This window comes from Pempheris klunzingeri, chromosome 5, assembly GCF_042242105.1.
Source record: "Pempheris klunzingeri isolate RE-2024b chromosome 5, fPemKlu1.hap1, whole genome shotgun sequence".
In the NCBI taxonomy this organism is placed as follows: Eukaryota; Metazoa; Chordata; class Actinopteri; order Acropomatiformes; family Pempheridae; genus Pempheris; species Pempheris klunzingeri.
The window spans coordinates 22,658,794-22,675,309 of NC_092016.1; the positions used below are offsets into that span (position 1 = coordinate 22,658,794).

The 16,516-nt window shown below is 43.9% G+C and overlaps 1 protein-coding gene across 1 annotated transcript in view; it reads right to left on the reverse strand.

Moving 5' to 3' along the window:
• The window catches only part of znf423 (zinc finger protein 423), a 136,098-nt gene that overhangs the window by 63,752 nt on the left and 55,830 nt on the right, over positions 1-16,516 (reverse strand). Inside the window, exons 4-19 of the mRNA XM_070830300.1 lie at positions 13,232-13,409; positions 12,463-12,587; positions 12,179-12,260; positions 11,901-11,976; positions 11,379-11,659; positions 11,006-11,289; positions 10,514-10,891; positions 10,084-10,265; positions 7,957-8,496; positions 7,654-7,804; positions 7,016-7,576; positions 6,709-6,893; positions 5,983-6,193; positions 5,775-5,952; positions 4,849-5,062; positions 3,167-3,251 (exon numbers count right to left, since the gene is read on the reverse strand). Coding sequence (XP_070686401.1) covers positions 3,167-3,251; positions 4,849-5,062; positions 5,775-5,952; positions 5,983-6,193; positions 6,709-6,893; positions 7,016-7,576; positions 7,654-7,804; positions 7,957-8,496; positions 10,084-10,265; positions 10,514-10,891; positions 11,006-11,289; positions 11,379-11,659; positions 11,901-11,976; positions 12,179-12,260; positions 12,463-12,587; positions 13,232-13,409 — 3,711 coding nt within the window. The remainder of the gene's footprint in view (positions 1-3,166; positions 3,252-4,848; positions 5,063-5,774; positions 5,953-5,982; positions 6,194-6,708; positions 6,894-7,015; positions 7,577-7,653; positions 7,805-7,956; positions 8,497-10,083; positions 10,266-10,513; positions 10,892-11,005; positions 11,290-11,378; positions 11,660-11,900; positions 11,977-12,178; positions 12,261-12,462; positions 12,588-13,231; positions 13,410-16,516) is intronic.

Here is a 16,516-nt window from a genome sequence, read left to right on the forward strand (position 1 = left end):
AGCGGCTTGTGTGACTGAGGAGCAGCAAACACACATCATGGTCCTTGACTGGATTGGAGGCAGACCTCTCATAACATTTGATGTTATTTTAGATTTTCTTCTCCATTCCCATTTTTGTGTGACACACAGGCTGAGTGGTAGTCTAATGCCTTAGGGTGTTTCACTGATCCATGTGAGAATATCAAAAGTGACACAAGCACTCCTACCAGTGGTAGAGTTATTGAATGTGAGAGCTGGTGATATGGTGTGCATGATAGGACTGGCAGACAGGCAGTGACACTTTCCCAAAGATGATAATGGGCTGAGTTGTATAAGAAGAAAACCAGGATTGGGGAGAGGAAGAGAACATGAGGAAGGCAAGAGGAGAACACTTTCAGTCTGTCATGTACTGTGCCTGCTAGTGCCAGGTGTGTGTGTGCGTGTGTGTGTGTGTTAGTGTAGCATATCCACACCCTGAGCATGTGAAGAGAGTTTGTGTGCATTAGCATGCCTGTCAGAGTCAGGTGTGCAAATGTGTCCACAGCACAGGTGTGTTTTTGGTTTTTAATATGATGAACACATGACTCTGAAATCTCACTTTGATTTGACAGTGAATTAGGTACAGCCTACACAGGATTATCAATCACTCTGCCGTCTCCTCCACAGCCATTTTAAAACACTGACTCAGTACAATTAAGGCTTCAGAATATAAACTGAGTGGGGACAGAGAAATAACATTTTTTTTTTCATTTGGGGGGAGAAAAATGTTGCTATTTTGCAGCATAATTTAGATATGAGAAGAATGCAGCCCGTTGTATTTTGGAGGTTTCCTGTGCCGAGACATAACGACAAAGTTGACTACAAGAGCCCTAAATGAAGCCAGTGATGTATTTGTCTGGGTGAAATCCAGCTTTTATTCATTCACTGTGCACTTGTGATCTGATAACACAAAACACGTATTGGAGAGAGGAGGCAACAGAGAAAATGAAGAAAATGAAAGACATACAGTAAAAGGGAGACAAGGAAAGTAATTATCATCTTTTCGATTTAGTAATTTTGTCGACACTAATGTGTTTACACCAAATAAGATCTCTCTCTTTAGGATTTGCTCCCCCCTTCTCTGAGTGGGGGTGGGTTGTCTTGTAGTAAATGTAATAATAGGAACTGGGCAAGCTCTTAAAAATAATCCGCCTCAATTTCATAATTAATCTGTGCTAGGTTTTCAGACAATTAGCACGTTAATTAACCCAAAACTGCCACCACTGTGTGAGGATGCATGTGTGTGTGTGTGGAGGGTGAAAGGCAGGAAGCAGAAGCAGACACAGAAGAGTTTTCTGTCAGACAAAGAGAAGGAACGGTGACAACACTGGGAGAAATGGCAGAGTGACTGGCAGGATCTTCAGAGCAGAGGAACGGAGGTGAGACGGAAGAAGTGGAAGGTGATCTAAGACGTCGAGGAGCAGGGAGTGGAGAAGGTTGGAGGAACTCAAGCAGAAGAGGAGGACATATTAGTAATGCAATGAAGAGCGTAGAAGATGGACAGAGAGAAACAGCAGGTAATTGATGATTGAATCTCCACTTACTGTGTTCTTTCATGTGTGCACGAGTGAGAGACTTTGTCCGTGTGTGTGTGTGTGTGTGTGTGTGTGTGTGTGTGTGAGACAGAGTGTATGACTGTGAGTGTGTGTGTGTGTGTGAGAGAGAGAGAGAGAGAGAGAGAGAGTGTGTGTGTCTGTGTGCATGTGTGTGGTCCACAAGGGAATGGAAGTAAAAGTTACTCCAGCTGTATTTCTGTTTCAACTCTCTCTTCTAACGTCTCCAGACATTACTAGACGACTCAGAGCGATGTCAGCACGCACACACACGCTAACACACTCTTGTTCTACCTCAGTTTCTCTCTCTCTCTCTCTCACATACACACACACACTTCAGAGTACATCAGTGACTCTGGGATTGCCTGTCAGGTCTGGCGAGGTGTTGAAGGTGGGGGGGTGGAGAGCGTTTGTTCCCCAGAACAACTCACAGGCCCACCTCGTTAATCTCCATGACGACAGAGATGCTAAGGCAGCAAATTAGTAGCGAGCAGAAGAAACTGTCACAGGGGAAGCTCATGAAAGAACATAGACTCCAAACTACGGAGGTAGTTTTTAGTTAAACACACACACACACTCACACATACTCTCTCTCTCACACACACACACTCGACTTAAAATAGGTGCACTCCCAAACAATTTTATATATAACCTTTTCTCAGCCCACAGCAGGCAATAATGGAGCTCACGTCACGACAGTCTCTGGCTTATTTCATTTCAAAAAGCAGCTGGCCAGACAAATAAAAGTGACTAAAGGTGCACATGTATGCTGCAATGTTTTAATCATACACATTAGAATCGTACGGCATGAGTTTTTGATCATGCATTACACTGTTCCAGGAGTACAATGCATGACAGATGGCGTTAATGTTTGAGTCAACCTCGAAAGATGTCTCTTTAAACTGAAACTGTTAGTGTAGGTACATTTTGCGAGATAATAAAAAAATAAAACCTGAGCATGTTCATTACCTCAGTGCCTGCTGAGTGTAATTTTTCTGCTGCTTTCTCTCCCTATGTGGGCAATTCCAGTGCCTAAGTATTATATATATGCATATACCTGTAACTGTACTTAGCGGCAGAGACCACATTTCTGTAGGCTGGGAACATAAAAATTAGAGGACCGAATTAGACTTTGAGCCATTTCACTTTAACGTCTAATACTTTTGTAAAAGTGTAAATGTCACACAAATTTTGCCTTTAGCCATGCTCTTACAACCTCATTCATCGATGGTTTTCTCTGCTGCATTATATATAGCATACCAACCCTCAGAGGTGCAGCCACCTGGAAAATTGCGTGATAGGCAGCGTACAAGTCCAAAAGAGCTCTTCATTTCACCTGTGTGCTTCACACTTGTGTGTGTATGAGTGTGTGCTGTTCTGTGTAGCTGCCTTGGCTGCTGGTGTTTCAATTAAACATGTGGAAAGAACACAACTGTAATCGTTGTGGTGTTAAACCAAGAGACAAAACAGGGAGGCGAGACATTCACAGTAACCAATATGTAATATCAACAGTCTCACACACACACAGTCTCACACACACACACACACACACTTAAAATAACACAGACGGAGTGGAGGAGCTGCGTCTCACTCACCGATCATGTGATTAGCGACATGAATCTGGATCTCCCTTTCTGTCTCAAAGGTCATTTGGCATTTAATACACTGGTAGGTCTTCTTCTGTAAGATACAGACACAAAAAAACAGAAAAACACCGTCTTTCATGTGAAGTAATAACAGCTGTTTATTCTGCCGGTAAGGTGAAAACACAAAAATTGACTATACAATCAGAAGAGCAAACACTTTTCAAGCAAATATAAGACATCAATGACCATTACAAATAATATTATTACTTCATTATTAAATATAAAGACAAACATTTGTCTTAATAGAGTGTGAAAGAAAGGTTTTATAGACAAGTGGAAAGCCCTTGATGACTTCTGTCACAAAAATACATCTTAATGTATTCATAGTAACAATTTACTAAACTAAAAATAAACCCTCAGGCTCAAGAATGAAATGGATATTGGAGCATTTCGGTGACATGAAATGCTTCTGGCTTTTTCTAGCTTGTAAGAAAAAAACAGAGGCTCTGAAAGATGTCAAGTAAATGAACATTTTTTTTTTGCTTATTTTCCCTTTTGCTCTCATTCCTCAATCAACCAACATTAAACGTCCAAGTCTTTGGAGACTTGGAGGAAGGCAAAGAAGAGGTACACGTTAATCCCATAAATTCATAGGCACACACACACACACACACACACACACACACACACACACACACACACACACACACACACACACACAATAAGACCTCTGCAGAGAAAGAGAGAGAGACAGAAATTAATAAGGGAGGGAGTGAACAGGAAAAAGATTAAGAGAAGAAGCAATGAAACAGAAACGGAGGGAACGAGTGCAGAAGAAAAGACAAGAGAGACAGAAAGAGACACAGAAAGAGCCAGAGAAACAAGGGTGAGACACACAGAAACAAAGAGAGAGAGAGAAACAGAGGCTCTGCTTATCCATTCATAGCACACAGCGATCACTCATGCACAAACACATACAAAATACACAAAGGCCCCACTTCCACTATCTCTCTGCTGCTTCAGCCTGCTAGACGGAGTACACACACACTCACACACACACACAAGCACAGAAATCCTACTTTGTCTGCTTTGTGCTGTTAGACTAAGCAGAAACAAAGGTGCAGGTAAGACAGAGGGTCCCTGGGAACTGCCTCTAACACACACACACACACACACACACACACACACGCTCACTTGCAAGTACACACTCTCACACTCATAGACACGCGGCAAGTCCCGGGGAGCCTGACTGTCAATATCAAGTAGAGCGAACAGCTCCCACAATGCCTCAGCACGCCCCAGCCGCAGGACCCAGTGGGGCTCAGCTGACACACACCGACATACACACAAGCGCACGTAGGCAAGGTACATACTCACATACACAAAAAGCAGTAGCACGCATCAACACTTCTCACACACACATATACACACACACACACACACGCAGACAACTCATGCAAACATACAGTTCAGCAGGATTTTTGAGTCACATGCACTCCTGAAAATGTCTCCATCTGTTAAGCGCTGTTTCTCTTATTAACATGAACGCCATGTACAGTACTGGCCATATTGTGTAACATCTACCTCGCTGCACTTTTTTCACATCTACTCACATTAACCAAACTTCCTCCAACCTTAGTAAACAGCACTGCCAAAGACGCTCTGCCTTATCTCAGCCTATCCTGTCTCACCTTAGGTGCAGGTGAAGCCTCGGCCTTCTTTCCTGCTGCACTGGTCTCAGGGCTGACCTCAGGGTGGTCTGTCTGGACGTGACTCTCCAAGTCCTCCAGGCTTTCGAACTTCACCCCACACTCTGGACACCTCAGCCCGGTCATGGCCTTTTCCCCCTGCGTGTCCCCGGGCGTGACGGCTCCTCCTTGGCTGGGGCTCTGGCCATTTGTGCCCCTAAGTTAAATGAGCATTGGATTTGTTTTAGCTGATTTCAGTGGTCAAAACTGTTGCTGAACAAAAACACAAGTGTTTGCATGTTGGTCTGTGTGCTGCTAAACTCAGTGTTTCAGAAAGTGTGAGGTATTAACCATATCTGAAAACCCCTTTTCCCTCATGCAACTTATCATTTGACGCGCTCAAAAGACTGCCATAGGCAACTAGTGATGACAACGCTTTCAAAGTTAGCATCTAAAATGTACATTTATTTTTTTCAATATGAGTCTAGGTGTCAATCATTATTGAAACGCTTGTGTTTTATTCACATCTGCTTGACTGACAGGTGTCTCGGCCTATCACAGTTGGCCAGGATAGTTGCCGTTTGCTTCTCTCATCTCTGCTCTCCCCAGCTTACTGCCCTTTAAGGCTCCAGTGACGGGAAAAGATTGTGACAAGCTGTGCCCCCAAATCCAAGCTTCAAAATACCTCACTCAACATTTTCTTCAATCTATGGTAGGAGGCATGGGTAACATACCTCATTAAAAAGTATTTAAGCCTGTAATATTGCATATTACAGGTGAAAGGGGCAGAAGAGTCACAGTAATCCTGTGGCACAAGTGTACTTTTGGATTACACCATTGTGCTTTTTAAAAAAACATCTTTTACTGACTGAAGTGCACCCATATTGACACACAGCATTATCCGCAGGGTTTATAAGATGGCTACCCACCTGTTCATGCAGCCAGCACAGAGGCCATAAGGTAGGCCGTTGACATCCAGCTTCACCAGCTCCCCTTTGTTCTTGAACTCCTTCAAGCAAAAGGCGCATTTATACAGCTTATGCTGCTGCATCTGCCCGTTGGGGGATGAAGAGGCTGAGCCGTTCCCTCCTCCTCCATTGCCACCTCCTCCTCCTCCAGCTACTCCAAGTCCAGAACCAGAGGAAAGCTTCTGCATGTGGAAGGTGCCGTGGATCTTCAGCTCCAGGGTGGAGGTGACAGTCTGCATGCAGACGACACAGCGGAAGCCGGTGAGGGAGTTGCGGAGGTCAGGGTGCATTTGGCAATGCTCTATAAACTCCTCCTCACTCTGCAGAGGCATCTTACAGATTCGACAGGTTCCTGTGTCCAGGCTCTTACTGTGGGTCACCTGCAGGGAGGGAATACACACACAAAGTATGAGCATAATGACGCACAAAGTAGTGAGGAATATAATTTATCTCAACCTAAACCACCAACTGCTGCGCCTTGTCATGTTCTCCTATATAAATGTAAAGATATAAACATATTGCTATTATAATAAAAATTTGGTATACAGCAAATGCATTACACAATCATTTTCTGAATATGCAAAAATTTTTCCTGCAGTGTGGTGCAGCTCAAATTGCCTCTCTTAGGACAATTTAACATTTTTTCAAGTCTAAATTCAAAGCAACCAAAGAAGTTTCAGGATCAAAAGACAGGTACACAGACAGAAAGCAACAAAACACAAACACGACACAAAAGAAAAGCAAAAACATGCATCTACACGGAGGGCTGTGTTGTTATTATACCTGAGGGTATCCACTGACTGTATTTGTTCCTCACCTATAAACCTCCAAATGACATGCTTCAAAAGACATGCACATAGCTGTATACACACAGGCTGGGAAGCAGTTAGAGTACCTTGTGTTCAGTGAGGGTTAGCAGAGAGGGGAAACGCTCGCCACATATTGGACACATGTAGTGTTTGGCGGGGCCGCGATGCGTCTGCGCGTGCTCACGAAGCCCGCTCTCAGAGAAGAATGTTCTGGAGCACACGTTGCACTTGTGGTTCCCCTTGATGAAGTCTGCCTTCTTCTTTCGGGTTCCTGGTAAATAAAATTACTCCGGCTATAATTATATCTACATTTTACAGAAATTATCTAAAATTCAACTCGGATTATCCATAAATATGAAAACAAGCAGTTGATGGTTGGAAAACAGATCTTACCCGCGTCATCTTCCCCTGGTCGGATGTTGTGGTCGCGCAGCCGGTGGTTCTGCAGCAGCGACTCCATGGTGTAAGCTGCTCCGCAGATATCACAGGCATACATGGGCTCTGAATTGTCCAGCTCCTCCTCACCTCCGCTTGCCTCGTGGCTGTTGACCGTATCTCCTCCCTGGCCGGCTCCTCCTCCCACAACACTGTTCTTCAGCAACATGTTCTGCAGGTCGGCTTGTTCAGCAGTCGCAACTGTTGCTCTTTCAATGCTTCCTGCACTTGCATTGCCACCACCTCCTCCCCCTCCTCGCTTGGATGACTGCGCCAGGCCGTTGGGCGTCCCGTTCTGACTCCCACTGCTCCCTGTGCCACCTCCATTGCCAGTGATGTTGCCGCCATCGAAGATGCAGTGCTTCTCCCTCAGGTGTCTCTCTAGCAGTGAGATGGCATGGAAAGCTTTGCCGCAGAAGCGGCACGTGAACTTCTTGCTGTGTGTGGTGATGTGGCACTGGAGCTCCACCTCTGTTCCAAACGTCTCTCCACAGAAGATGCACTTCCGGGGCTTGAGTGCTGTGAGACAGAAGACAGATTCACACACTAAATTCTAATGACTCTTAGCTTATGATCCCAGAAAAGCTATACTGTACCTGACCCGAGCCCCCCTGGGAGGCCTGACCTCTGGCCCAGGTGGTTATGCTTAACATGGAGCTGAAGATCTGACTCCTTCCTGAAGTCCCAGGCACAGGCAGTGCAGCGAAACAGCTTTTTCTCATTGCTGTGCTTCACTGCCAAATGCACCTAGAAGGCAAAAGAAGACCCAAAACAAGATGACTTATTTACTCATTTTACAAACCATATAACACACACATTTTCATGTTTATGCACAGATGTGAGTATTCTTTGTAAGGAGAGTAAAGAAACACCCAGATGGAGGAGGCTGTCTCATTTACCTGTATGGAGACCTTGGAGTCGAAGACCTCCTGGCAGAGAGTGCAGTGGTACAGGACAAACGTGTGCATGTCCAGCAGGTGTTTCTGCAGGTCATCTACTGAGGAGAACTGCTTATCGCAGCTCTCGCACACATACTGGGTCGACGTGGTGGTGTAGTGCACTGTCAGGTGTTGAAGCAATGCCTCCTGGGATTCAAAGTCCTCCTTGTTGCACTGTGGGCAGGACTGGCGCCTCAGCAGCATCTCCAGATGTGACTTGAGGTGAGCCTGGAAACCCTCAAAGCTGGCAAATCGCAGGTCACACTGGTTGCACGGGTAGTCCCCGTTGCTGCCCATGGAGGGGGTGGAGTCCCCTCCCAGTCTGTGGCGTTTCGGGGAGGAGATTTCTACATCAGAGGAGGCGGGGCTTAGTTCCGCAACCTTGGCCTGACGCTTGTTGTTAGCCAACGGGATGTTCTTGTGGTTCTCCTTTATGTGCTTGGTGAGCTTGAGGAGTGAGCCGAAGATAGGAGAATTGGTGCAGTAAGGGCAGGAGTAAACCTGTACATGGACAATAACTCTTTACTTTTTTATGATTATTATACATGGACACATACTGTTATTTAGTTCTTGGAGAATACAATAGTAGAGGGGAAAGGTTTATAGAGAACAAGGGAGAAACAAAGAGTGAGAAAAGCACAGACCAAAAAACTTAAGTCATCACCATAACTTTGCAATTTCAGATGTAATAATGGACGTGTTAATCATCCGTTTATTATAAGACTGAGAACATTAGAGAGCCAAGTGTCTTTTAAAGCCCTAGTATACTCTATGATCTATAATCTATGGTGAAATCTAAAATCTGAGGATAGAAGGAGTTCAGTAGTAAACTGTTCGTCCGATTGATCTCATGAGCTCTTGGGATCTATAGGACATATTTATTTGTGTTGTGCGGGGACCCATTTTAACAGTTACACCCAATGGCATGAAGAAAGGAAAGCAGGCCTGGTCCCAAATAACCAGCTGTTAGCAATAAGTATATTTAAAAAAAGATCTATACAAAAACAAGGCTAGGTATAAAAGGTATATTTTCTGATCAGGATTCATTCTTTCATTTGAATCATTCTACTACATGAACACTGCATTTATCTTATTTATTTACTTATTTGTACACATTTATCGCATTGATCATTTGATCATTACAGACTTTTATGTTCATTTTTAACAAAGTTGCCAATATTTGTGGAGGACACAGTAAGAAGTTGAATTCTGAATAATCAATCAGTAATTGGCCCAACGTGCCCAAAAAGGCACGTTTTGAACAGGCTCTGCATTCATAAAACTTAAATTTGGAACAAGAAAGTAAATGGACAATTGTCTCTTTTTTTATGTATTTGTTGACATACACCTGTGACAGACAGCGAATTGAAAATTCGGTTTGAAGAAATTAGCATATGCCAGCAATACCTGCAGACATTAATCACAGGCTCAGCATAGAAACTAACTCATATATTAAATTTACAACTTGATGAACCAGATGGTTTCTTACACAGAACCGTCTGGAAGGTTGTCCATAGAAACTGTAAAGAGGCAGGCACATACAAAAAAATACTTGGACTGGATTGAACCATCTGTCTATCACTGTCTAACACACACTAACTTCAACCAATCAGATCAATAAACCATATAAAGAACTCTTGGCGAGGCCAGTTGGGAGAAGAGCAGTTCTTTGCTCTTCTTTCAATGATAAAATACTCTCCAGCTAAGATATAACCGATGCTTTAGCAGCATCTGTGCAAACCTCTTTAGGAACGGCCTTTGCCGTTTTTGAATGAACAGTTGCTTCTCGCTGTCGTCACACCTGAACACTGTCTGCAGTTTACGCCAACACAAGCAAACACAAGCACATAACTTGGCAACATGGATTTCGTGCATGATGATGACCTTGTGAATCGAGCTGCCTCATATGGTGAGTGAAATTATCAAGGTTCTTTAATATGCTTCATTTAACAACTTCATTGGGCTCACCACCTAATTAAACAGGAATCAGCCAACTGCTCATCACCTCAACCACTGATTAATTCTACCTTTGACATGTGCCAACATGGTTAAAAGGTTTGTTCATGAAATGCAATCCTAGATTCTTACCTCCATGAAGGACTGGGATGCGGCCTGTAGTACAGGAGATTCCAGTTTGGCCACCGCTCCTCCTGACACACCTCCGCCCGCTGTAGCAGAGGTGCAGTGCGTCTGCTGAATGTGCTCCGTTAACGATGACTCCGTCAGGAATCCCATGGAGCACTGGTTGCAAAAAAAGGCATGGTTCCCCTCTAGGATGGAGGAATTAAGTCGCATTGGTAGATGACCTTAAACGACATTATGATACTGTAATGCAATGTACATTAAAGGGTATTCCAAACAACTTCTGCTAAATAACCACTTGGTCAAATACTAATCAAAAGAAAACCATGCCATACATATGAAGTATGTTTTTCAGTCCACAAACAATACAAATGGTCACAATAAGCATCTACCCCAAAAGATATAACATATTTGAAAGCTTTCTTCATCTACACACCTAATGTGGTGGATCCCGCCACAATCCCACCAGGCATGCAGTGTGACACTCTGATGTGTTCTTGTAGAGAGTTGATGTCTCCAAACATGTCTGGGCAGTAGTTACAGTGGAACGCTGTGACGTTAGTGAACTGCAGAAGGGGAAAAGCTGCTGCTGCGCCTACAGTTCCTCCACTGCCGCGGTGAACTTTGCGCACATGTTCGTTGAGGTTGTAGAGCGTTGGCAGAGTGTCCAGGCAGAGGTGGCATGTATGGCTCTGCTGTGGCTTATCTGCATGGATGGTCTTCAAATGGATCTCTAGCACCGCCAGGCTATGGAAGTCTCTCTTTGAGCAGTAAGGGCACGAGTACGTCACTTTACCCCAGTTACCTCCTCCACCTGTAGAGATAAACTGCTGCATTAGAAACATACAGAGCTAGTCTAAGCTGTTAAACCAAGAGTTGTAACTGGACTGGATACTCTGTAGATAAGTAGATAACTAATGCCCCATACCTCCACCTTGATGACCCAGGCTTATTCCAATCTCTTCCCCGGTGTCGGTGACTCTTCTGCGGCCTCGTTCACTGCCCTGGATGGGCTTTAGGGTGGAGTCCGGCGTGGATCCTCTCTCCAGGCTGGCACTAGAGTCTGGAGTGGCAGAGCTCATTGAGGCCACACTGCCCAGTGCAGGGTCGGGACTGGCAGCGCTGTGTATGGAGGAGTCAGGCTGGCGATGGCTGTCAAGGTGGCAGTAGACATCCTCCACAGACGGGAACTGTTCTGAACAGACAGGACATCTGGGGGAAACATACAACTTGCATTTTAGCACTGCACATTATTGAAAATCAGTGGTTTGAAAGCTTTAAAAAGCAAAGCCTTGTAGTACTTGTGTTTGCGGTTGGCATGCTGTGTCTCGATGTGCGTGAGGAGAGAAGCCTCGTCTAGAAAGATCTCAGGACAGTGGATGCATTGCAAGTCAGCTCTGTCGGACAGCTGGGGGTGTCTGGTCAGGACGTGTTTCTCCAGCTCGTCTGTCTGGCTGAACGTCTCTTCGCAATAATCACACATATACAGGTCCTGCTCCAGGTCAACATCTCCTCCCGCTCCCTTCTTCCCTCCATCTCTCTCACTCCTCAGTGCAAGGTGCTCTCGATTCTTGCGGTGAGCCTGCCAGAGAGATTTAAAGATGTGTTGTGTTGTCAAGATTTAAAGATGTGTTTCATATAATGGCTTTCATATAATGACAATGAGGTACAGCATCCTACTATTACTACAGTCAACTCATGTGCTAGTTAAAAAGAAATGCAATACTACAATTTTTAAGCAGATGAGCAGTAGTATAAAGAGGAGCACATCATTCAATAGTATCATAAAGTAACATGATGTTAAAAATATACCAGCTCTTTACCTGCATGTGGCTCTGCAGTGACGAGGTGGAGGAGAAGCCACGTTTACACACACTGCACTTGAACGGTTTGCTGGAGCTGCAGACATGAATCAAAGAAAAAAAAAAGAAAGAAAGTCACATATCTGATTCAGAAAATGTGAATATGAAGAGCAGTTTTAAAGAGGACTCAAATAAGATACTGGAATTAAGAGTGAAAAAAATGAATGTCAGATGATCATTTCAATCAACATCAGGCACAAACTTCATGATATATGAACATGAATAATGGGATCAGTTACCTGTGTGTCTTCAGGTGGATCTTCAGGTGATCGGAGCGGGAGAATGCAGCCTCACACTCCTGACAACTATACTTCTTATCTCCTGCAACAATATACAGATTTATGAGATAATTTCCACAGACAAAAACACTATTAAGCTTATGATGTAGCCCTTAAAAACACGAACAGCCTGAGCTCATGTTGCCACTGAACATGTTGAGAAGATTGAGTAATTAGAGATTCCTGTGGCTCACATACTTGGCAGGCCTGGAAGACAAAAATCCAGGGCTTATCTTATGACCTACCTGTGTGGAGTTTGACATGGCGGTCTCGGCTCCTCTTGTGTTTAAACAGACGGCTGCAGAAGGTGCACTTGAAAGGCAGCTTGTCGCTGTGGATCTGCTCGTGGCGCTTCAGGTAGCTCAGACGGCTGAGGAGGATGATAGGGGACATAGGTGATGTCAGTCAAGGCTCATAATAAAAGCAATTATTATTATTATTATTATTATTTCAACTGAATTTTGAAGAGTTTACAAAGTGGATTAACAAATTGGAACATCCAAACTAAAGTAAATAAAATAGGAAGTACATTTTTAAATAAGTCAAGTAAAAATCTATCTGCTGGTTTTTGCTGCTTTGACACGTCACTCCGGATTAATTCATCTTCTGTTTCAAAGGCAAAATTAAAATATTTTGTCAATTGAGCAATACGGAAAGAAACAGAAGAAAAGAGAAGGCTCGGTGTACAGTAAGGAGCAATACAGAGGATTGTGGTGATGACTCTATGGTCTGTGTGTGACAGCTGTTCTTAAAGTGGGTCTTGAGTTAGTCCCTGGAGAGGTTAATGAGAAATGTATTCACCTCATCACTGTTTGCCTTAGTGGTTCATGTTACCATGGTAATATTGAGAACAATGTTTATTCATGTACATTGATATTCATGAGCAGGATATGAGGATGCAACGAAACAGCCAAATATGCCATTAGTGGCATTGTGTAGAGTGCACCATGTGTGTCAGAGCAACAAGATGGCACCTGCAGCAACTCGGGCATCCGAATGTGTTATATCACCCACCTGAAGGACTTGTCACAGAACTGGCAGGGGTACGGCAGACCAGCGCCTCCTTCCTCCTCGCCGCCAGTGGCCATGCCGAGGTCACAGCAGCCATCGGGCATCTGCGAGGGTGATGCAACATCTTTACTGGAGGGCGAGGAAGGCACCCAGGACAACCCTGCAGGGTCATCATCACCATCTGACAGAGAGGGAAACAGACACACAAAAACACTCACTTTAAAAAGGCCTTTGATTTATCTGCAGCAAGAAAACAGAGGTACATATTTTCTACACCACTGCGGGGTTTACAAAAAAAAAGAGACAGGTGAGCACAGACAGGAAAAAATGGGGGGTAAAACAGGGAGCATTAGACTGATTAAGAAGAAGTTACATCTTTCTTGGAAGGCAGAAGGCGGGAGAGACAGCCTGTGGGAGTTCAAATGAGAAAAAGGGGATATAAACAAAAAAATAAACACATTTATCCTGGTTGTACACACACACACATACAGGAGGAAAATGAGGATGGCAGAGATGAAGAGAGAGAATGAAACAGAAGAGAGAGACACACTCCGGCAGCAGCAACATCTAAATAGGAAGCTCCAAGAACTATGTATCCCCGACGGAGCCCAGAAATAAGGACAGAGTGTATTTTCTCTCCCTTCATCCTCCCTCTGCAGCCATCCCTCGTTCCATCCCTCCCCTCCCCTCCCCTCACCTCACCTCCCCTCACCTCCCCTCCCGTCCCATCCCTCCATCCATCCCCAAGGAGCATAGATCCGCCTCATCATATTTTCATTAGGGCCTTGGCAGATTGAAACGTCGGAAAAGCGATTAGGAGATGTGGAGAGCAGAGCGGAAAGATGGCGATATTCACTCCCTTTATCTGTCATACATAGGAGATTATGCATTGCTCTTTTCCTTTTCCCCCCCTTTCCCTCTTTTTTCCCCTCCTGTGTAGTCTGGCACAGAGGCGACAAAAAGGCCATGACTCCTATAATAGACACTTCAGAACGGATTCGAGGCAACAAAAGAGGGGGCTGAATAATGCTTGATATTGTTCTGTTCTTCTTTGTGCGCTCTGTGAAGCAGCACAGTTAGGCTATTTAGCATTTGCCTGAGAAATGTAAAGCAGAGAGCAGATGAAGAGAGAGGGGATGTTGTTTTCTTTGCTTCAGCTACAGTATATCAACTAGGCCAGCAACAAATCAAAATAAGGAAAGTGGAGAGAATGGAAAAAGTCTGATGTGATTTGAGCCAATATTCATCACAAGGCCAATATTTCTGCAAATGAAAACACTCCAACACGCGAGCACAGGCACATGTGCAGGAGAGACGTTTCTCCTGATAATTTTAGAAACCTCTCCAAAGCACACACCGTTTTACCTCAACCAACTCCTACCACATCTTGTGTCCTCTCTGTGTGTGTGTGTGTAGTCTTCTGTGTATTGCGCCTTGCAGAGAGGGGGTGGAAAACAGATTCTTGTGATGAATCGATCGCAGAGAAAATGTAGGCACTGCGATGAGCAAATAGAACTCTGCAGGGGGGTCTGGGTTAAAAAAAATTGTAAAAGCATGACTTAGAAATTTGACTGGAAGCAAGGAGGAAAATAAAAAGGGTTTAAGAAAATATAAGGAATAGAGATATCAACGTGAAGCCTAACAGCAAGGCAAGAGGGTGAGAGAACGGGTGAGCGAATGAGTGAGTGAGTGAGAGAGACAGATGGGGCAGGGGGAGACAGAGACAGAAACTCTGAAAGAGCATGAAGGAGGGAAGGATGAAGAAGTGCATGGAAGTATTGAGCAAAACGGGCAAAAGGAGAAAACAAGAGCACTGCACACAGTGATTAAAAATGAGTGCACAGGAGAAACATAAATCAGAGAGAAGGCCAAACGAGAGACAATGAGATGAGATAGAGATACAGAAAACTGGGAGAAAAACAGAAAAAATACCAGGCAGGAGCATAATTTTGACATTTTTTGACAAATTCTTAAAAAGTTGATAATTTGTCCTCACTAATAAAGATTGTTTCAAAATTATATCAATTTCAGATTAATTCAGTTTCATTTTTTCTAAATGTTTTTGCACTTCATGGACGTCTTATTTTGAAATTCAATAATGTAGAAAATTTAACGTATAATCTCCACCGAAAAGAGGCCTGTCCCTCTTTAGAAACAAGTAAACAAGCTTGAAAGTCACTTTGTCAAGTTCAAACTCAAACCCCAGTCAGTGTAGAATGGGATATTAAACAGGACAGATACAAGGAGGACATGTTTCTGTGCAGGAGACAACACAAACATTAAGTTCTCCAAGCTTTGTCTTTATATGAAATCTTGAGCCAAACCTCCACATGCAGGGCCCCCAGTCAAGCAAGCTACCACTGGATCTGTGCAATGATTCAACGTGGTCAGAGCCGACAGCTGAATTTTCCTACTGTGACATGTCAATAATGCCGTCATTGAATGAAAAATGCCAAATTATAATAATAACAGCTGTTGATAAGATTTCATAGGAATAATCACTGGTTGTAGCCCTTATTTTGTTTGTTTGTTTAGAAGAGATTAGTGTTTTTTAAAGTGATAAATGCGAGCAGAAACAGTGTAAATGTGAATCAGTTTAAAATCTTCTTCTGATCCACAACGAGCACAACATTATGAAAAATTTAAACATCAGCCGTTTGACTTCAGACACCTATCTGCACTGTATTTTGTGTGATCTATGTGTAGCTGTCAGTACAGTTAAGCAAGCAGTCAAGTAAGCTGAGGGCAGCTACACTTGCGTTGGCTCAAGAGCCATCCACCCTGCAACAAGCTTAGCATCCACATGGAGCAAGGCTAGTGCTAAAATACAGCGGGTCTATAAAACGCCAATCCAGACACCCCCTGCTGCCACCTCAGCAGGGTACTAGTGTAGCCTGAGAATGATTAGCGACACATGTATCATACACTCATCTTGAGTCTCTTCCTCGTGGCTTCAGAGAGAGAGAGTCAGTCAAACATTAGACACAAAGAAATACTAAAATGGTAGTTAATAAGAAGAAAACACTGGATCTAGTAGAGAAGAAGAAGGAGGAAACGAATCCCTGAATGAACAGTGAAAATGTTCCCTCACAGTGCTGGTCAGAGACACATGTGGGTCATTACAGGCATACCAGTATGAGTCAGTTAGATGGTAAAGTTTGTGAGGTGGGAAAGTGGGAGGAAGAGAGGCAGAGATTGAACATGAGAGAGATTCAGTGAGCGCAAGAGGGAGAAATCACTTTTTGAGGGGGGGTGGAGGGGTGTTGAGAAAGGGGGGGAGAGATTAGC